This window comes from Xenopus laevis, chromosome 2L (assembly GCF_017654675.1).
Source record: "Xenopus laevis strain J_2021 chromosome 2L, Xenopus_laevis_v10.1, whole genome shotgun sequence".
In the NCBI taxonomy this organism is placed as follows: Eukaryota; Metazoa; Chordata; class Amphibia; order Anura; family Pipidae; genus Xenopus; species Xenopus laevis.
Window position 1 is genome coordinate 60,494,049 of NC_054373.1, and position 23,106 is coordinate 60,517,154.

Genomic DNA, 23,106 nt, shown 5'->3' on the forward strand with positions numbered 1-23,106 from the left:
TTAAACCTTGAACAAACCCTCTTGTACACACTGGTACAAGCACTTACCAAGGGACTACAATTTCTGGGCTACTTACAACACAACATCAGGAAAAGACCAATATACGGTTAGACCGGGCATGTCCATCTTTTTCTACACATTATGGGAGATACCACATTTGAGGGTTGGATAATAGTAGCGCTAGTCAGCCATAAGAAAAGTGCCTGGAGTGATAAACATGCTCCCTGTGACTTCAGGTGGACTAGCCAAATTTACACCAGCAAACATACATATCAACTGCAAAATGAAATGATATATATAGGTATTGGATTCCTTATCCGGAAACCAGATATCCAGAAAGCTCCGAATTACGGAATGGCTGTCTCCCACAGACTCCATTTTATCCAAATAATCCAAATTGTTATAAAAAAAAATTCCTTTTTCTCTGTAAAACTTGATCCCAACTAAGATATAATTAATCCTTATTGGAAGCAAAACCAGCCTATTGGGTTTATTTAATGTTTAAATGAATTTCTAGTATACTTAAAGTATGAAGACCCAAATTATGGAAAGATCAGTTATCCGGAAAACCCCAGGTCCCGAGCATTCTGGATAACAGGTCCCATACCAGTATATAATACACAAAAGCTATGAATATCTTGTAAATTATATCCTTATAAATGGTGAGTTCTGATGTCATTTCTGTCACATGACTCACTGAAATTTGTGTATTATAGTTCCATGACCTGTATAAAAACACTCGGCCTTCGGCCTCGTGTTTTTATATGGTCATGAAACTCCTCGGTAATTTATAATAACCTTATATTTTACAAGAGGGGGTACTTTATTCACTATATATCTGCTAGGAAGCAGGATATATGTGTTGTTATACTGCCCTCTGTTGGATAGGGAACACAAGCACACAAATACTGTGCACTGTATATATTTCTGAATATAAACCTTTACTTCTATTTTGTTTCATCCATGTGCTGCTCGTCTAAAATTCCTAGCAACTGTCAAAAGCTGGTATAATTCTTAGGCTGATGGCAGACAACGAGATTAGTCACTCGTGATAAATCTCCTCTTCTGCAGGCGACTAATATCCTCCAAATGCTTCCCCACCGTAAAGAAGTCAATCGCCAGTGGGAAAACATATGTGGCGCTGCATTTTTCCTTGCAATGTTTTTCCACCGGCAACCATAAATTCATCTTTATTCTGATACTTGATAGAGGAGGATATTGGCAAGCGAAAAATAAAAGGACCAGTCTCCTGATGTCTCATAATAGCAAGTTTAATAGTGGCGCAAGTAGGTTGCTTACTCATTGAAGAACCCTTCTGCATTCCTTCCTGCTTGCTACAGAACCATGGCAACTAGTTTCCAACATATTCATGTCCCCTCTAAATTTGTATTAAATCTGGACTTCATATAAACAAAAGTGTAAAAACACTACGCTTTTATTGGGGATGTGTGGAATTAGATTAATGGATATCTTAGGATGGTCAGTCATACAATAGGTTAATTATACTTACAATCTACCACTAATGCACTATGGCATTCACAGTGATTCTTATATACACTGTCATGTTACAGAGCTATAAACTTTATTTGTACAATGGAATACTGCATAAAACAGCCTATTTTACTACGCTGCAGCCCAGCATTATTTTGGCTTGAGGAGGTTGTGAGGATCTGATAAGTTAGTGATGCTTGTTACAAATGTACTTCAGCCTCTCAAAGTTTTATGAAGTACAAAAAGTTCAAAGGGAGCACACCGATTCACTATAAAGCGAGGTGGAATCCTACAGGAACTCCCCAGCAGAGTTACCACAACATAGTATTAATAAAAAAGATGAGGAAGATTGCACTCTCAAAGGAAAAAAAAAATTGAATACAAAGTTTACAAAAAATAAATCAAACATTGACCCTACGCTTTTCGACCAATTAAGGTCTTTATCAGTGGAAAAAAAACAAAATGAAAAATAAAAGGTTTACAGCTGGGTATGTTTTGAAATGAGATGAAATGCAAAAGCGTTGATCAACATCTGTGTACCCCAAAATCACCTGTCCATCTGACCAATGAGACTGTGCGATTTCAGATTATTGGTGAGCTACTCAGCATCGCTTTGTGTCAAAAAACTATACATGTAACTAGGGGTTTTAAAGGGTTCTAAACTTCAATCTGCCATGTTTACCTCAAAAGTCTTAGCCCTGCCCTTCCAACCAGACACTGCACCATAACAAGTTATTCATCAGAGCACTGAAAGGAGAAGGAATATACATGGTTTCCAAAGGTGCTGAGCTTTGTTACATGGTCCATTTTCCTGTAGTCCTGGGCATATTTTCTGCGCAATGTCAGGACATAAAAAAAAAAATTATATATATATATATATATATATATATATATATATATATATATATATATATATATATAACGTACAAGCAAGATCCGCACTCACAGGTCTTAAAAATGAATAAAAAGTTTTTATTGAAAAGGGCTGACGTAGCAGGCGGGCTACAATGGTTAAAAATATATATTTTTTAAAAATATATATTTTTTAATTTTAGTTTAGAGGGAAGTTACATTATATAAGGATACGAATATGTTTAGAACTGAGAGAGCCCCAGCGCAGACCTTCCACCTCTTTTCAATAGGTCGATACATTGTGCAACACAGATAGCAATTGGAATGTCATAGCATTTGATAAAGGAAGTTAAGAACGTTGTTGCATAGTATCTTGTTTTTAACTGTTTTTAACCGTTTGTTGTAATTTATGTTATTTGTTGCGAGTGATAGATTAGCATGTGTAAATTGTATAACATGTGACAACTTAGTAGCAGTCGATTTCTGATGATGAGGTGTATACGTCACTTTCAAGTTGGCCTGTTTTCCCGCCAACCTGGGTATTTAATGCGTGTGTATTATGTATTATGTACTTTGAAAAAGGCCTCGGAGGAGGCCGAAACGTCAGCCCTTTTCAATAAAAACTTTTTATTCATTTTTAAGACCTGTGAGTGCGGATCTTGCTTGTACGTTGGAAATTTCGTTTTTGATACTGCACCCAGGCAACTTTAACCTGCTATCGAGAGTGCCGGCTTTTGGATTGTCTATATATATATATATATATATATATATATATACACATATATACACATATATACATATATATATATATATATATATATATATATATAAATGTTTTTTTTTTCTTTTTTTTTTTATATCCACCTGGAGCACTCCAAGGTATGTCAAATACCTGGGTGCAGGTTATGTAATATACGTCCAAATATCAAAGAAACCGCACTCCAGGTCTTTTAAGGTGAAAAAATCAAATCATATTTATTTCGACGTTACGGCTCCTAACTCAAGTCGTCCTGAGGACGGCTTGAGTTAGGAGCCAAAACGTCTGAATAAATATGATTTGATTTTTTCACCTTAAAAAACCTGGAGTGCGGTTTCTTTGCTATTTGGAGATATATATATATATATATATATTTTTTTTTTTTTTATTATTATTATGGATGCAGTGAATCCACTATTTTGGATACAGCTGAACCCCCAAATCCAAAACCCCACAAAAGATTCAGCTGAATACCTAACCGTGGGAAGGGGAAAACATTTTTTACTTCCTTGTTTTGTGACAAAAGGTCAAATAAAGTCATCTAATCTCCCCAATGCCTTGTATGGTCTGTCATTAACCAAACTGTAAAGAAGGAGAACCACAGAATTGTACAAACCATTGTGGGAAATGGATTCCTACCTAAAGAGGGGCTGAATACTGCAACTTGTGGTCAGCAGAGTAGGGAATGGAAAGCAGACAGAACCTCCGTTCAAAAGTAAAAATAAACTAAATTGTAATGTTGGTATATTGGATAGTTGCTTAGAGATCAACATTTTTAGGCAGATTTGATATAATGGTTTAAACCTCTTTAAGATATTATATCAATAGTGTCATTTTTACCTAGGCAAGAAAAAAAAAAAAAAGCAGCAAAACTCTAATTACAACCAGAATTATCTGCTTTGCTTGCAGGAGCTGAATTTGCCCTTTAAAGAAGACATATTTTGTAACCAGCAAGAATGTGCCACTGCAGTATACTTCTCTAAATATATAAGGAATGTGCTTAAAAAAGTTGTTTCAGGCTGATTTATTGAAACTTTCTGCTACCTCATTATCCAGACGTGCAGGGGGCCAGTGCACACTACACTGTAGAAGAGCAACCAATCAGTAGGTAGGTTGACCTGATAGGTAACTGAAGCCTTTCTTTGCATGTGTGACTGCAGGGCTGTTATTGGCTATCCCCTCCTACTGTGCTTCTGGCAGGGACCATTAGAACATGCCCACCACTCATTTGAAACACAGCCAGGGACAGTAGCATATCTATAGCATACCTCCCAACTGTCCCTTTTTCTGCTGGATTTTGACAGCTCAGCCAGCAGTCCTGGGTTACTTTCTGAAATGTCTCAAGTTTCTCTCCTGCACTTGCGCCAGAAAAAGATACAAAGTTTCTAAAACTTGATTAAATAAGAGGCTTTTTGGAAGAGAGCCCAGAATACTCAGCACCTGCAAAGATACAATTGTAACTATTTAAAATAAGCAGGTCTCTTAGGGTAGTGACATGGGAAGATTTCGCCAGCGATTTTTTAAAAAGAGAGTTCCTGCAAAAAGGAAAGTCATCTTTTTGCAAGCATAGATTTCAGACAACTTTGGCTCCTAAGCGATTTGCATCCCATAGAGCACCACGGTGCTTTCTCCGCAATGGCTGAACAAGATCAATGAGCATATCTGTGTTTTAAAAAAAGGCATTTTCTGCAGCCTATTGTCGCACGAGTATTCGGAGTATCTTTGTATGCGAATGATGAGTGAGCGTGTGCTCGATGGAACAAAGAATGCAAAATTGCCATCCTAGAAATTATGTCCATACATTCAACGACATGCCGCGCACACAAGAATTTAAATACTATGGCGGCTACTGATCTCCCGGTGTGTTTTGTTAGTGAAGATTTTCGCTACATCTGAAGGAGTCTTTGTGCGTTTTGGGTCTACAGGTAATTTGAAATACTACTGTGTTTGTAGTAGCGGTCAATTTCGATTTTTCTCTATGGTAAGACAAAACTAACGATTGTCGTCGAAACTTGCTTTTGAAAAAACGCAAGGCGACAAATCTCCCTGCGTCACTACCCTTAAGAAAATTGTGACTTGTAGCTTAAAGGACGATGAACGTTCTTTAGCAAAACTGTTATAAAACAAAATATGGCCCTAAAACGCTCAGAAATGTGTTCAAACTTTCATAACTTGCCAAATTTTGTAAAACAGACATGCTCATTAGGGGGTGTGGCTATAAAACAGGCATGGTCAAAACATTTCACCAAGCTGTACATGTACTGTTGCCCTGCACTGGCAAAACTGAGGTTTCTGTTTCAGAAAAACCACTATAGTTTATGTTATAAAAATGCTGCCATGTAGCAGTGGGGGCAGGCATTAAAGCTTAGAAAGGAGGAAACGGCAGAGGTTACACAGCAGATAACTGATTAGCCCTGTAAAATACACAGAACTGACCTGTTATCACGTGTGTGTGCGTGTGTTTGTGGAGATGGAATGTCCTCTACATATTGCACCAAAGTCCAGCTCACCCAAGACTCCTTCAACTGTTACATTGAGTAGGAGAAACAGCATATCTGAAAGTAGCTGCATTGTGACGTTTGTGCTCTTTCTGAAAGCACACAAACCAATTTTACAACTTAAAAAAAAATACACTTATTGGTTCAAGAATAACATTTTAAATGGTAGAATGAAATATTTGCACAGTGTAATTTAGTAATAAAAACGACACCATAAAAATCAGGGCAGAATCCATTTAAGTTTAAGTTAAGCTATTGAAACAGATCTACAAGCAAGACTCCAGAAGCAATAGATCAGTGATCCCCAACCAGTAGCTCGTGAGCAACATGTTGCTCTCCAACCCCTTAGATGTTGCTCTCCGTATCCTCAAAGCGGGTGCCAATTTTTGAATGCCAGGCTTGGAAGCAAGTTTTGGTTGCATTAAAACTAAGTATCGTGCAAATTAGAGCCTCCTGTAGACTGCCAGTTCATTTAGGGGCTACCAAGTACCCAATCAGAGCCCTCATTTGGCACCCCAAAGGACTTTTTCACGCTTGCGTTGCTCCCCAACTCTTTTTACATTTTAATGTGGCTCACAGGTAAAATAGGTTGGGGACCCCTGCAATAGATAATACTTAGCTACTATACATACTGTCGCAGTTTTGTGCTCAGAACTAAAGCCTCAAATAATCCTTAGGCAAGTGCCACATGGGGTCTCAAAACAAGTGTGCTGAAATACGCAGGCCGATTTTAGCGGGCAGTAGCCTCTCTCTTCTTTTTGCATCCGGTTGAAACACACTAAATTGATTTTGGTTCGAAATGCAAAGTCTTGCCAAAATCAGCAAAGTGTGTTCATGCTGGAGTGGATACCGCGCTTCAGGTTGAAAAATGAAGAAGGTGGTTACGGCAGGTGTATTTCTGCAGGTTGATTTCAGCCCCATGTGGCAGTAGCCTTGGTTACAACAAATTGTTAAAGCATTACCAATGCTTTGTCCATGTAACAAATCATGGTCCTATACAAAATTCAAATTTGCACCTGGACAGCAAAACAAAGTTGAATACGAAAAGTATAACTTCATTGATCACAGTTTCCAGACATCAGCAGGAATTGTATATGGTAACTAAGGTACCTGCTCTCACTACACAACGATTATCCTAGCAAATCCTGCACATTTGTACTATGTGCCTGCTTTATTTCCACCTTGGTTAAGGTGGCCAAGATTGACCAAGAATGTACAATGGGGGGGGGGGGGGTTTGCTGGTATCAAACAAATAACAGTGTGGGACAGGTAAGAGAGGTGGCTACATAGAAAGTGAGACTTCTGAAAAGCAGTGATTGAAATATACATAGGTACAGGGCTGGTTATCCAGAAAGCGTGGTACCTGGTATTATACAGATCTTTCTATGATTTGGATGACCAGAATTAAATCTACTAAAAAGATAATTAAAACAATCCAATGGGATTGCTTTGTCGTCAATGTGGATCAACGGTTACATATTTTGTATCAAGTACAAGGCACAGTTTTATTATTACAGAGAAAAGGGACATTTTTAAAAAAAATTGAATTGTTTGATTAAAATGGAGTCTATGAAAGATGACCTTCCCATACTCCAGAGCTTTCAGGATAACGGATTTCTGCATAAGAAATCCCATACCTGTATATAAATAAGGATAGATATAGAAAGAAATACAGATAAATACATAAATATAAAAGGATCTGAGCTCCCAAAAAAAGAAATTCCAGCAGCAACAATTCCAGCTAGCCAAGCCAAAATCTTTAGGACTCTTCATAAAAAGAATGCATAATATTGTAATCGAAATAAACCCCGAAAACCTACTTCAAAGACAAAGCAGTTTGCGGTTTCTGAGAGCTTACAATCTCACGCGCGGAGATGTGAGGTGAAAATGCCCAACATAAATATCTAGGCTGCATGAACCACTCAAGAACTCACCGCTCCTGTCCTCCATGGCAGAGGCTCTGGGGGGAGGGGGAATCTTTGAAGGACAATTCTTTGATGGACCTGTTGAGATAAGAACACAGGTCAGAGACAGGAAGCAGAAAACTGCAGCCAGAATCCAACCAAAGAAACTAGGAATGATTTAAAATAGCAATCTGACAACCTCATTGCCACATCCAGACCTGTATTACAACAAAACCACCTAGATTGCCTTGCCCTGACTATTATCACTAGGGAGACCTCTAGTTCGTACCAATCTAATCATCACTACAGCACACAAACCATGGTAGAAGACAGCCACACATAAGTCTCCGTCCCTGCTAAGGTGGGTAGGTCAGTTCTTTGAATAGGTAAATGGCCCTGTTTAATGTGAGACCAAATCAAAGGCTTGCTATAAGAATTGGCAAATGAGCAAGGGGGGGAAGGCAGCACAGGTGACTTCAGTATTTAAAATTGAAAGGAAGGCCAAGAATGTAGGAACTGAAAATCATGTCTGGACAGGTATGTGCAGCAGGCAGCTTAGCAAAAACACTCGGAAATTAGATAAAATGTTAGCAGTTTTCAAGGAAGTGTTAAGTGCAAAGTGTATTTTGTACATGTGTGTGTCTGTACATATGCACAGTATGTGTGTGTGTGTGTGGGTACACATGTACATACATACACACATACACACAATAGGAAAAATGAAGATGTGGCTTGCCTCTTGGAAATACTTATCACAATGTCTGTAGAAACCATACATTTAATTAACCCATAGCTGGAATGTGACAAGGGCATTGAGCTTTTCCAGGTAGTCCTATTGGTTTCAATGTAGCTAGGTCAATGAGCTATACATTAGAGCAGGGGTGCCCAAAGGTAGATCGGGATCTACCAGTAGATCTAGTTGGTGATCAGTAGATCTCAAGACACTGTTAAACAGTTTGACTAAATTACCCTTCTGTTTATTCTTTTTATTCAGATATTTATTCTGTAATGGTTACATAAGAAATAGTTGTTTTTTTAAATATAGTAATATAAATTCTCTTATTAATCAATATAAGATTTTTTATTGAACATAATGGTAACAGTGATATTAGGGATGTAGATCATAATGGGACAACATCACTAAAAGTAGACCCCACATTAGTACAGTATGAGCACTCCTGCATTAGAATCATACACAGGTTCAGCTGGGCAGAACTTTGCCCAAAACAGACACTGACCCGCAACCTTATCCAATCCAGCCTACCTGCACTGCCACTTCCCCAGAACCACTACCTGTCCATAACGGCAAGGGAGTTAACTTCAACCCAACCCAGCATAAATCACAAGTGTTGTCAGAAGTGAATCAATCAGGTTAAAAAAATTCTTGGCAGGGCCAGGGAGTATGGTAGGGAAAGTCCCAAATTAGTGCTTGTAGTTTATCTGCGTACCCAGGCAAGGTACCGGTTGACCATCCACTTGGTCAGAGAATCAGGGATTTTACGTCCCAAACCCGACTGCTTTGTGGGTATTCTGTGGATTCCCAATTCAATGCAGGATTCTACTGTACATTAAAGGCTCTTTTTTGAGCACTGGTTCCAAACTGTGGGCCGGCAGAAATGCCATGGGGTGCTGAGCCTGAAGACCAGTTAGGATCACATTCGGGGAGGTCATTGTCTTAGTTACACCTGAAACCTTGCATGATTGTCAAATAGAGTGGAATTTGGGCTTAGCCCTTGCTGTCTTAAGAGCTAAATTACTAGTGTTATTTTCTATATCTGTAGCCTTGTTGTAAGCTAAGTGAGGCCCTGACCAATGTTTAGACTTGCAAAGGGGGCTTGAACGGACAACTAGCTTCTCATGTGGGATACTAAATGTGCCCGTAGTAAACAATGAAACCTAGTCAAGTCCCCTAGACTGAAGGTTGCACCCGGAGTTTAAATTAGTTTCGACTACAAAGAAAACATAAGCCATTATTCTGGTACTTTACTCATAGAGCACCAACACACAGCACTAAATACAGTTTGTTTAACATTCGCATCAGCCCCTATGCACAAGTAAAGTACACAGTCTAAATTCTCTGCTACATGCCCATACACTAGGGTCAATTAAATCAATATAATGGGGTATATTTATCAAAAAGTGAAATTAGAGATCACAACAGTCTGCATTCATTTCTATGGGATTTTTAAAGGCATATCTATCAAAGGGTGAACTTTCACGCCTTTAAAATCCCATAGAAATGAATGGAAAGATAACTGTGTTATCTGTAACTTCACACTTTGATAAATATACGCCAATGACTTTTGTTTTATAAGACAAATAGAACAAACCCAGACAAAACCCAGAGATGTGAAGAATAAAGGGTCTGCAATAAAGTCATCAATAAACTGCATACCAAAAAAACAAAGAGCAAGCAGCAATTTGAGAAACTGCACCACAGTGCCAATATCGTAACATCTGCAGAAGACAGTACTACACTGACAGTTATGTATAAAACACTAGAAGAAATGAGGGAAAAGTCAAAATACCAGAAATATATGTTTTTTCTTATGTGTTCCGGCTACATAAAGCAAAGCCATATTACACTCAGTGGAAAAAAGCTTTAAGACACATATGCCTGGCATATACTTGTACTGTTAATATTTACCTAGCACTCACTGACCCACATCTGAGTGCTCCACATGCACAAAAAATGAATGCCTGCCTTATACAAACCTCTATACACATCTCTACAGGTCACATAAATGATGTGCTACATTCAAAACTCCCTACGATATAAGAGATCTAAATAAATCATCAGGTGAACTCTAGGGCAGTCTGAGAGACAAAACTAGAGCAATAAGTATTTAGGAGCAACTTCCTCCTATCTTATAACATGCCACTTATTAAAATGAAGTAGGAGAAGCCACCATGCTCATAAATGTCACATAAGCAATTTACACTAATACAACATTGATAAAAAAAACTCAAGGCAGGCATAATTCACATTTACCCTACAGTTAAAAGTGCTTGTTTGGTCCACTGACCGGCATCAGTCACAATCAATCAGATAAAATATTTTCCCCTCTAACATTTTACGTCTCCAAAAATTGTCTTATAGGAGAATGTAAACCTAAAACACGTTTCCGTATAAAAAAAAAAAAAATTGTATAATATAATGTTGCTTAGAAATAAATTACATATAAAACCTAGCCTAATAAAAGAAAACCAAATTAAGTAATTGCCTTTAAATGGGTTTATCATTATTTGTAATTTCATTTGAAAGTAGTAAATTTTTCAGTCAAAGTCAGAATCAGCAGTGCAAAAAATGGACAAAGCATGCAGAGCTATGAAACTGCACATTTGCAGTGTAGAAAATGTGCAGTTTCAAAAGTATATTAAAATATACATAAAGAAGTATTCCAAAGACTGACAAGTCAAACAGAAAATCAACGCAATAGTTTAGGGCTAACCTCCATGGGAGATTTTTTTAGGATGGTGGAAAACACATCCCACAAGTTGGAAATAGTTGCATGGATCAAAATATAATGGAACAAATACAAAATTCTGATGTGTAAACTACATGCCATCCGCCAAGACACAACTGTGAGATGGGAATACATAGTTTTAAGATGTTGTACCAGGTTAGCCAGAAAATGTAAAGTTTGGAGATACCTTTTAGGGCAGAGACACACAGGCAGACTTTGTTTAAAAGCTCCTGTGTAGTTTTACCCTTAAACACAAGAACAAAAAAAGAATTTTCAGTTTGAAAAAAAGAGTGACAAAATGGCAAGTAAAAACTGAGGAATGGCACATAAAGGCCAAATATGTAATTGGCACTGCCTAAATATAAAAGAAATCCACTTTAAATTAAGCTCCACTATTCCAATTTTCTTGATGTAAATGTTCTGTAAACCATACACATCATAACAGAACAATCATAACTAAATACTGAAGTGAAAGATCACACATAAAGTGGACATGCAAGAGATTAAAGGGGTGGTTCAACTTCAAACAACTAGTTGTTTTCCGATAGATCACCGGAAATAACTTTTTCCAATGACTTTCTATTTTCTATGTATGAATGTTTTTCTAATATTGAAGTGTAAAGTGTCATTTTTCACATTCTGAAGCAGCTCTGTTCTACATTGATACATTTAGTTGATACATTTCTTATATTTGTCCCTGCTGACCAGAATCTCGGTTTCATTACAGGAAGCTGTTAGAATTGATACAATAGTTGATAATACTCCAGATATGCTGCTGAGAAATGCATCAACTAAATGTTGCAAAATTTTAACAGTTCAGAGTCTGCACCTGAATTGCTGAGCTGAAACACAAGAGACACGAACATTCAACTCACCAAACAGCAACTATAACATTTCCTGGCTGTAAAATGTAGAGTAGCAGCACAGAGGGGTTGACAAGCACCATCTTACTTCACTTCAACCACTCTTTACAGCGATCTTTGTCACAGGAGCATGTCCTGTTGAAGTCAATCCAGATCTGGCTTCAAATGCACATGCTCTGTGTTGGTGATCATAATGTGGAGGATGATGATACCAAGTACAAACTAGTCTAATTATTACAGACAGAAATCTATAAAAAAAAATGTCCTTAAATAGGACTCTGTGGGAAAAGGAAATACAGTATTTCAGAGCATTCTAGACAGCAGATGCCATATCTGTACACCAAAAACCTAAACTGACCAAAGTTTGTTTTAGCTATCTTTTGGAAACCAACAGGCAGCACCATAAACAACATACAGATATACCCTAAAATGTGCCAACCTCACTAAGTGATGTCTTCTAAAACTAAGTTATGAGCATGGGCATATGGTGCAAGGATGGAAGATAAGTAGAGCCTTAAGTCTACTTGAAAATCATGAAATAAGCCCAATAAACTGGTTTTGCTTCCAATAGGGATTAATTATATCTTAGTTTAGATCATGTACAAGGTACGGTTTTATTATTAAAGGAAAAAAAAGGAAATACTTTTTAAAACTTTGGATTACTTGAGTCTATGGGATACAACCTTTACATAATTCAGAGCTTTCTGGATAACAGGTTTCCGGATAACGGATCCCATACTTGTACTCACATTTAAACTACTCACCTAACAGCTGCATTTAATACTGAAACTAAGCAGTCTTAACCTATGGGTTAGGCCTGACCATGTTTAGGGTAGGTCTCTACTCCTTAAAATTCTGAAATTGCTTCATACAAAAAAGTAATTGAAAGGAAGTACATAACTGGTTTTAAACCACTTGTCATGAAGCTGATTTTGCAACTTAAAAGGGTTGTCCACCTTTGAGTTAACTTTTAGTATGATGTAGACAGTGATATTCTGAGACAATTTGCAATCGGTTTATTATTATTTGTGGTTTCTGTGTTACTTAGCAGCTCTCCAGTTTGCAATTTCAGCAATCTGGTTGCTGGGTCCAAATCACACTAGCAACCATGCACTGATTGAATAATAGACTATAATATGATTAGGAGAGGGCCTGAATAGAAAGATGAGTAATAAAAGGTAGCAATAACAATACATTTGTAGCATTACAGAGCATTTGTTTTTTTTAGATGGGGTAAGTGGGAAGCTGGAAACAGTCAGAATAAAAAGTCAAAAGTTATTAAAAAGAAAATATGAGGGCCAATTGAAAAGTTGCTTACAATAAGGCATTCTATAACATAGTAAAAGTGATCCACCTTTTCGACTGGACACACTGGAAAAAAAAAAAGTATCTATACCAATCAGTATTCTCATGAATTTGTTTAGCATGACACAAAATATAGGATTAAAAAATATCTAGATTCAGTAAAATGAAAGGATATACCTTGCATTCCGCATTAAAGAACAATACAGTCCTTCAAAATAGAGATCCACCCAAGCCGCAGTTAAAATTTGGACAAATACAGGATCCACAAACTAAATTCAACTGCGTCCTAATTTGCATCCTAAAATTGTGACCTTCAGTTGTCCAAAGACACGTGATACAAAGGGCTGTGATTCTATGCTGCTAGGCACTAAGGATTTGACTGAATCCAGCAAAAAAAAGGATCAGGTTTGGCTTAATTCCCAAACAAATCTGAGATTCAGTGCATCCCTGAATACAGAAAAAGACAAAATTTCTGACACTTTAATTTAATTAGTCTGATTTTGTGGCTTCTCAAAGGATTTTCCAGCTTTGCAGTTAATACAGAAAAGAATCATGTATGGGACCAAGCTGTCCATAGACGCAAAGATCCGAACAGACAAATCATCGTACGATCGGACTTCCCCATCTCCCGAACTGCCACTAACCATTCCAATCAAATAAAGTAGAAAAAAACAGATCAGCTTATGTTCTGCCCCTGACAGCAATCATACGAAAGTTATGTCCGACCAAAGCTAGTGACAGTCTCCCTCTGAAAATCGTACGATCGGCAATACACACAGAGATATTACCCGCAGCCGACAGAAATCTTTTATCCTGAACGATCGACCAATCTCCGCCGGACGAAACATGTTTGGACTCTCTACACACGGTCCGAAAATCGTACGAATCCTCGATTCGTACAATCAAATCTTTGCGTCTATGGCCAGCTTAAGTATCTATAGGAACAATATACCTACTAAGTAATGAAGTAACTACAAAGCCTGTCTATACACTTGCAGCAATGGTTTTGTAGCAGAGCAGGAAATTGTGTCTATTATAGACATACTGGTATTCTCTCCCAATGTAAGTGTGAATCCAAACAGAAAAGTTGGCCTTCTGGTTAAATAGGATAGCAGATGTATGTTGTTTTATCATGCTCTGTGAAAACCATGGCTGCTTAGCCACTGACCAGACAAAATCAGTCTGAAAAGATAAAAATGTCCCTCTTGCAATCTGCATACATACACGGATGACAGCTGAGACGTTTCCTCTCTAGGCTGGTGGACTGGATACATAAAAGTATGGAATGTTCCACCTGTAGCCCTGGGGGGTGGCTGAAGATTTGCAGCTCACGAGTGGGAATGTGCCACAGCGATAAACTGGATAAAGCTACACTATTCGAGTCGGTACAGTTCAGTCAGTTGCTGGAACATTAATAGGTCAGGAACCTGTTGAACATTCAAAACAAGTGAACGTTCTGGGACAGGAAGGAGAAATGAGTGACAATAAAGTGGGTAGTGAGGTTATACAATACGGAGCAGTGGGTGAAAGGAATGGAAATGGAGGGAAGAACGGGTGAAGAGATAAGAGGTAAGGTGGGAATGGATGGGAGGTAGTTATTACAAGTGTTCCTGCAACTAACTCACCTGAAGTTTCCCGGGACTTTTCGCTTCTCCTGTCCGTCCTGCTACTGCCCTTGCTCGTATTCACTCCCGTGTTGCGCTCTCTGTCCCAGGGCACTCGCTCTCTCTCTCTCTCAGTCCTCTTCTGACATCACCGGAAGTCCTACCTGGAGTGGCGTGGCTTGAATCCGAACCCCAACTAGCAACGCACGCAAAGCCTTGTGGGAAATGTAGTGCTCGCACACTCAAACAACGTGAACTAATACAATTAGCGGTGGGCACCGCCCCTGATGGAGCGTGTAGATGGCACCCCAGGGACTGTTGTAAACAGTACCACTACCGCTGGCGGAATTGTTTCAGGTTTCCTTAGGGGTGTGGCAAGGCGGGGAAGACAAAAAAAGTAGCCTCTAGGGAAAGGGCGTAGACTTTTTTCCAAATAGCACCTTTTGATAACAGTGACCTTGCCTCTTCTGTTTAGGGCAAAACGCGTATAAATATTTGCTTTTAGGCTGTTTCTAATAGTTGTAGTTGTGCAGGCCAGTTACACGACATCGAATGGTTGATCATGCTTCAGAAAGTGGGGGTTTGTCATGGGAAATGTGCACCCCTATTTGTGAGCAAGCCCCTGCTCTATTGCCCTTTGTACACAGCCTGAGGACGGATTGTGACAAGTGCATGTTGATCATAGGAAAGATCTGAGACCCAGTCACTGTGTTAGCTTATTCCCTAAAGTGACTCACCCCTTATTCTGCCACTAGATATTAATTCCTTGCTCAACTCTATCAGTATAGGCAGATAACAGCCTTCCCACAAAGTGACGTTCTTATGTGAAAACCGTGAAACCAGCTGAGTAAATAAAACAATTTGTTGCAAAACAAGTATCGACTGCTATGAGTCATAAATACAGTTACTAATATAGATGTGAGCCTGCAACTAACTGCACAGGAGCCAAGAGCAGATCTCGTAATGGACAAACGGAGTGCTGTGTCACAAAGACAAATTCTGTAGTACATTTCCTTTGCAAGTATATCCTCTTTGTGAAATGTTAACTTAATTTTTCAGGATTCTTTGAGGTCTGGCATAGTGCTAGGAGACTGGTGAATTGCTAACGTGGTGCCGCTATTCAAAAAGGGATCCCGTTCTCAGCCTCAAAACTATAGGCCAGTTAGTCTGACGTCCGTGGTAGGAAAGCTTTTTCAAGGGTAAATAAAGGATAAGATACTGGACTATATAGCAAATCATAATATTATGAGTTTGTGCCAGCATGGTTTTATTCATAATATATCTTGCCAGACCAACTTAATTTATTTTTATGAGAAGGTAAGTAGGGACCTCAATTCTGGGATGGCAGTGGATTTAGACTTTGCTAAAGCATTTTATATAGTGCCACACAGACTGGTTAAATTAAGGAAAGGAATGTTGGCCTGGAACATAGTATTTGTACCTGGATAGAGAACTGGCTAAAAGATAGACTACAAAGAGTGGTGGTAAATGGAACATTTTCTAATTGGACCAGTGTTGTTAGTGGAGTACCACAGGGCTCTGTACTAGGTCCCTTGCTTTTCAACTTGTTTATTACTGACCTGGAGGTGGGCATTGAAAGTACTGTTTCTATTTCTGCAGATAATACTAAATTGTGCAGAACTATAGGTTCCATGCAGGATGCTGCCATTTTGCAGAGTGATTTGTCTAAGTTGAGAAACTGGGCAGCAAACTGGAAAATGAGGTTGAATGTTGATAAATGCAAGGTTATGCACTTTGGCAAAAATAATATAAATGCAAGTTATACACTAAATAGCAGTGTGTTGGGAGTTTCCTTAAATGAGAAGGATCTTGGGGTTTTTGTAGATAACATGTTGTCTAATTCTGTGCAGTGTCATCCTGTGTCTACTAAAGCAAATAAAGTTCTGTCTTGCATAAAAAAGGGCATTAACTCAAGGGATGAAAACATAATTATGCCTCTTTATAGGTCCCTGGTGAGGCCTCATCTGGTGTATGCAGTGCAGTTTTGGACTCCAGTCCTTAAGAGGGATATAAATGAGCTGGAGAGAGTGCAGAGACGTGCAACTAAATTGGTTAGAGGGATGGAAGACTTAAATTATATGGGGAGACTGTCAAGGTTGAGGTTGATTACTCTGGAAAAAAGGCACTTGCAAGGGGACATGATTACACTTTACAAGTACATTATAGGACATTATAGACAAAAAGCAGGGGACCTTTATACCAATAAAGAGGATCACCGTACCAGAGGCCACCCCTTTAGACTAGAAGAAAAGAACTTTCATTTGAAGCAACGTAGATGGTTCTTCACAGTGAGGACAGAGAGGTTGTGGAATGCACTGCCGGGTGATGGCTGCTGGAGCGCAGTTTTGCGCATGCGCTATCGAGCGCACACTCAGCCGGCGCCGTGGCCGGCCAGGCTGCCTAGGGCGCCTGGCCAGGTTGGCCCGGCTCTGTCTCCTATGCATATTTCAGTCTCTTATTCAAATTAATGCATGGTTGCCAGGGTAATTTGGACCCTATCAACCAGATGGCTGAAATCTAAAACTGCAGAGGTGCTTAATAGCTCAAAAACCCCCACAAATAATAAAAAATGAAAACAAATTGCAAATTGTCTCAGAATATTCATCTCTCTCATGTGGCTTGTGTGGGGAAGATATGCCCAATTTATATACAGTACATGGTAGGAAAATGTAGGCTTTACATGTCCTACATCAAACAAAAGTTAATTTAAAGGTGAACAACCCATTTAAAGGTGAACAATGATTAAATGTAAATGATTACAAAATAGCTCAACGATTTGTATTGCCTAGCTGCAATGGCTGAAGTCACCACACACTGATAAAACAAACAATAAAAAAAAACTTAACTCATTTGTGAAATATATATTTATTAACCATACACTGGTTTAATTAAACCTATGTATATGTTACAGTTACACTTAAGAAAGGGAGAAGTTTAGTGAATGCACTATAATCCATAGCAAAATGTTGGGCTGATAAGTCTAATGACATAATTGGCATCAGTGAAAAAATGTTTGTAACCAATTACCATCTATATCTTTACACCAAAAGCAAGCTTTTAACTTTGCCTCATAGCAGAATCACACATACATTCCCCATGATTAACCAATTTCTTTTTCTTAAGAACCTATTGACTTCACACAACTGCAGCACAGTGACCCTATAGCTAAACATTTTAGTGTCAGACAAATCTGGCCAACATATTGATTGCTCCTGTTGTTTCTTGCATTCTTGCTGCCTCTGTGGGATACTTTGCCTTCCAGAACTAGTAAAAGTGACTGGAGTTTCCTCCTAGTCTGTTAGAGATGGCTTCCTGGCTATAGGGGTAGTAGTGGATAGAAGAAACATTTCAGATTATTATGATAATTGTCCATTATTGATTTTATAACGTTTATTTATTCAGTTTTAACAACAAAGAAAACAAAAAAAATAGAAAAAAAATATAATGAGCAAACAATTGTATACAATGTTTAGGCATGTCATACAATATAAAGCATATAAAGCCTCTCTAATTTGCCTCAGAGGGGGAAAAATTCCTTCCTGACTCCAAAATGGCAATCGGACTAGTCACTGGATCGACTTGTACTATGAGCTATCTTCCATAACCCTGTATTCCCTCACTTGCTAAAAAGCCATCCAACCCCTTCTTAAAGCTATCTAATGTATCAGCCTGTACAACTGATTCAAGGAGAGAATTCCACATCTTCACAGCTCTCACTGTAAAAAACCCCTTCTGAATATTTAGGCGGAACCTCTTTTCTTCTAATCGGAATAGGTGACCTTGTGTCAGCTGGTAAATAAAGCATTATAGAGATTATTATATGATCCCCTTATATATTTATACATAGTTATCATATCACCCCTTAATAGCCTCTTCTCCAGCATGAACATCCCCAATTTGGCCAGTCTTTCCTCATAGCTAAGATTTTCCATACGTTTTACAAGCGTAGTTGCACTTCTCTGTACCCTCTCTAATACAATAATGTCCTGTTTGAGGGATGGAGACCAAAACTGTACGGCACATTCTAGATGGGGCCTTACAAGTGCTCTATACAGTGGAAGGATGACCCCGTCCTCCCTTGACTCTATGCCCCTTTTAATACAGCTCAAGACCTTATTTGCCCTTGATGCTGCTGACATTGCTTGCTACAGCCAAGTTTATCATCTACAAGGACTCCAAGGTCCTTTTCCATAATGGATTTGCCTAGTGAAGTATAATCAGGAATGATACAAACACTCGATGGCTAGTGTAGCAGGGTTAACCCCTGCGTGTTTATTGCGTCAGTGATGTAATGTTTCAGGGGCGTGCCCCTTCGTCAGACATGCAGAACATCCCTCACAACGTGTTTTATACCCAAGTTAATTAACATATCAAATGAAACAAGAGCATATGTCCATATATCTGTATAGGTGTTTAAAGTAATCCATATCCAGCAGGTCCTTCCGAGGGTCTATCTGATTTGTGGATAGGTAGAGCTTACTCGTAATACAATCAACAGTTCCCTAAGTCCAATTGTGTAAGATCTCTCAATATAGGTATATATATATGTTGTGAGGGATGTTCTGCATGTCTGTTGAAGGGGCATGCCCAGGAAACATTACATCACTGACGCAATAAACACACAGGGGTTAACCCCGCTACAATAGCCATGGAGTGTTGGCATCATTCCTGATTATACTGTGGGAGAGGTGCCGACCTCTCTAACCAGCACCAGGCAGTCGCACAAGGAGAGGAGGGGGAAAGAGGAACACATTGGTTTGCCTAGTACAGTCCCATTAAGGGTATAAGTGGCTTGGATATTTTTACATCCCAGGTGCATGACTTTACATTTATCAACATTGAATCTCATTTGCCACTTAACTGCCCAGATTGCCATTTTGTCAAGATCATGTTGCAAGGATGCCACATCCTGGATGGAATTAATTGGGCTGGATAGTTTTGTGTCATCTGCAAACACTGATACATTACTTACAACACCCTCCCCTAAGTCATTAATGAACACGTTAAAAAAAAGTGGACCCAATACCGAGTCCTGAGGGACCCCACTAAGAACCTTAACCAAGTAGAGAATGTACCATTAACAACCACTCTCTGTACCCGATCCTGTAGCCAGTTTCCTATCCATGTGCAAACAACTTAATTAAGCCCAACATACCTTAGTTTAGAAAGCAGTCGTTTGTGGGGCACTGTATCAAAAGCTTTGGCAAATCCAAATAGATCACATCTACTGCCCCCCACTGTGCAGCATCTTACTTAAAAAGCAATCAAATTTGTCTCATAATGCCATTCACTAGGACAAAATTTTGAATGTGATCCTTTAACAAACCTTCAAATAATTTGCCCACCACAGATCACAAATTTACTGACCTATAATTGCCAGGCTGAGATCGTAATCCCTTTTTAAATATTGGAATAACATCAGCTTTTCTCCAATCCATAGGCACCATACCAGATGAAAGCGAATCTGAGAACATCAGAAATAGGGGCTGGTCATTAGGCCCTGGAGCCTTGTTTACATTAATTTTTATTAAAGCTTTATGAATCATATCCTGAGTCAGCCACTGACTAGATTGAGCTGAGCCATTAGTGCAGCTATAAAGTGAGCCTGGGAACTCAGACTCCTCTATTGTATACACTGAAGAAAATAACTGATTTAGCACATTTGTCTTTTCTGTATCTGTTACAACCATACTGGTACCATTATTTAATGGAGCAAAACTCTCAATCTGCATCTTTTTACTATTAATATATTTAAAAAACTTTTTAGGGTTAGTTTTCACCTCCATCACAATTAACTCTTCATTTCCTTTCTTTGCCTCCCGGATTGCTGATTTACAACATTTATTACAGTGTTTATATTCATTAAATGCAGCTTCTGTCCCAACAGATTTGTAGTTTTTAAATGCCTTTCTCTTCTTTCCTTTTAACTTCTTTACTTCTATATTAAACCACATAGGATGATTCTTAAAGCTTCTGCATTTACTCCTTAAGGGAACAAATTGAGAACAGAAATGATTTAATATCATTTTAAATGACAACCATTTCTGTTCTGTGTTTTTAGCTGAAAACGTAATGCCCCTATCGATACTCTGTAGGGCAGCCCTCAAGGCACTGAAATTAGCTTGACCATAGCCACATTAATGGTGGTCGCACACCAAGAAACCAAATGGTTTGTGCTCACTGCAGGCATACCCTTCAATCCATATGCCCCCTTCTTCACTTGTAGATAATACAGCCCCCCCCAGCCAACCAAATAAGTTTGTGCTCACTGCAGGCATATCACCCATATGTGAAAAATGTAAGTCGTATTAAAACATACCCTTCAATCCATATGCCCCCTTCTTCCCTTGTAGATAATACAGCCCCCCCAGCCCATGATTAAACACTGTAGGGGCCCCTAACAACAATTTCCAAATGCTAACAAACCCCCAGAACAAACCCTACCAGGCTCACATCCCTTAGGTAGCACATAAAGATGTGAGGAACTAAAGCCTTTTTTTAACACAATCACTTCATTTCAGGGGCTCAAAAGTAATTTGACAAATTAAAAAACCAGAAAATAAAATGTTAATTTCTAATACTTGGTTGAAAACCTTTTGCTGGCAATGACAACCTGAAGTCTTGAACTCATGGACATCACCAGATTCTGGGTTTCCTCCTTTTTAATGCTCTGCAAGGCCTTTACTACGGCTTTTAGTTGCTGTTTGTTTGTGGGTCTTTCTGTCCAAAGTTTAGTCTTGAACAAGTAAAATGCATGCTCAATTGGGTTCAGATCAGGTGACTGACTTGGCCATTCAAGAATATTCCACTTCTTTGTAGAGGTCACTGTTGCTGATGATGTGTCAAAGGGAAAATGGCCACCGGGTGAAAGCTGCTATTTGTTTTAAGAAAAGGTGATGGTGCTGGCAAATGGAGGGGGTATATGCAGTACAAATGATGTGGCTTGTGTGGGAAAGATATGCCCAACTTGTTGAAAATGTAGACTTTACATGTCATTTAAAGGAAATTAAGGCATTTCTACTAGGCCCTGGCATTTCAAATAAACAGAGGCTTAAAGGAAATCTATACCCCCAAAATTAATACTTGAGCAACAGATTGTTTATATCAAATTAAGTGGCATATTAAAGAATCTTATCAAACTAGTGTATATATATTTATTTAAGTAAATATTGCCCTTTTACATCTCTTGCCTTGAACCACCATTTTGTGATGGTCTGTGTGCTGCCTCAGAGATCACCTGACCAGAAATACTACAACTCTAACTGTAACAGGAAGAATTGAGGAAGCAAAATACATAACTCTGTTAATTGGCTCATGTGACCTAACAAGTATAGCTTGTTTGGTATGTTTGTGTGCACTGTGAATCATACAATCCCAGGGGGCGGCCCTTATTTTTTTAAATTTTCTATTCGTGATTACCCAATGGCACATACTACTAAAAAAATATATTATTATGAAAATGGTTTATTTACATGAAGCAGGATTTTACATATGAGCTGTTTTATGCAATATAATTTTATAGACCTACATTGTTTGAAGGGTATAGTTTTCCACCACAGGCCCAATAAATAGTGTCTCTCTGTGCCATCCTATAGCAGCCCCTCTACCATTTGCCAGGATCTACAGATTGCCAGTCTGGACCTGTTATGTAGGGCTGTGCTAAATACCCAGACTAAAGAAATAAATGAGTAAATTAAGTAACCCATAGACTCTAATGTATAGTTTAAAAAATGTTATACGGTTTGAAAAACTGTTCCGTGGTTTGAAAAATGGTGTGCGACAAACGCCCCATTGACTTCAATGTTTTTTTTGCTGTTTCGCCATTTTTTTGTAAAGCGAAACAGGTTTAATTGTCCCATGCCGAATAGTAACTGATACTACCTAATATCCTTCTGGCTAAAAAGGCACCTGTGTCTAAAATGCCTTAGCTAAGGGTAGAATTACTGCGCCAAAACGCAGGCATCAGATGTGACGGAAATAAGGTAAGAAATAGAAATGTCGCATAGTGTTACAGTGTTGATCTGACGCGACACGACTGTCGGATGCAGTTGCAGCGTGCAGCCTCTGCATCCAACAGTTGTGTCGGATCAACTTGATGTCTACGTTGTGGCGCAGCGTGTCGGATGCGGCAGAATCGTGTGGAAAATGCTCGTCTATTTATTATTATTATTATTATTATTAACATGTATTTATATAGCGCCAACATATTGCGTAGCACTGTAAAGTAAATGTGATTATACAACTACATCACATGAATTACATACATAGAACATATGGAGTAACAAACATCACAATCAATACAGGTACAAAAAGGTGAGGAAGGCCCTATGCATAGGCATACAGT

The 23,106-nt window shown here is 38.7% G+C and overlaps 1 protein-coding gene across 3 annotated transcripts in view; it reads right to left on the reverse strand.

Moving 5' to 3' along the window:
* The window catches only part of phactr4.L (phosphatase and actin regulator 4 L homeolog), a 36,942-nt gene extending 21,845 nt beyond the window's left edge, over positions 1 to 15,097 (reverse strand). The window contains exons 1-3 of one of the 3 annotated variants that reach the window (XM_041581054.1): positions 14,763 to 15,097; positions 14,362 to 14,593; positions 7,533 to 7,601 (exon numbers count right to left, since the gene is read on the reverse strand). In XM_041581054.1, coding sequence (XP_041436988.1) covers positions 7,533 to 7,548 — 16 coding nt within the window. In that variant the 5' untranslated portion in view covers positions 7,549 to 7,601; positions 14,362 to 14,593; positions 14,763 to 15,097. 3 annotated transcript variants of the gene reach the window in all.
* Between the last annotated feature and the right edge of the window lie 8,009 nt (positions 15,098 to 23,106).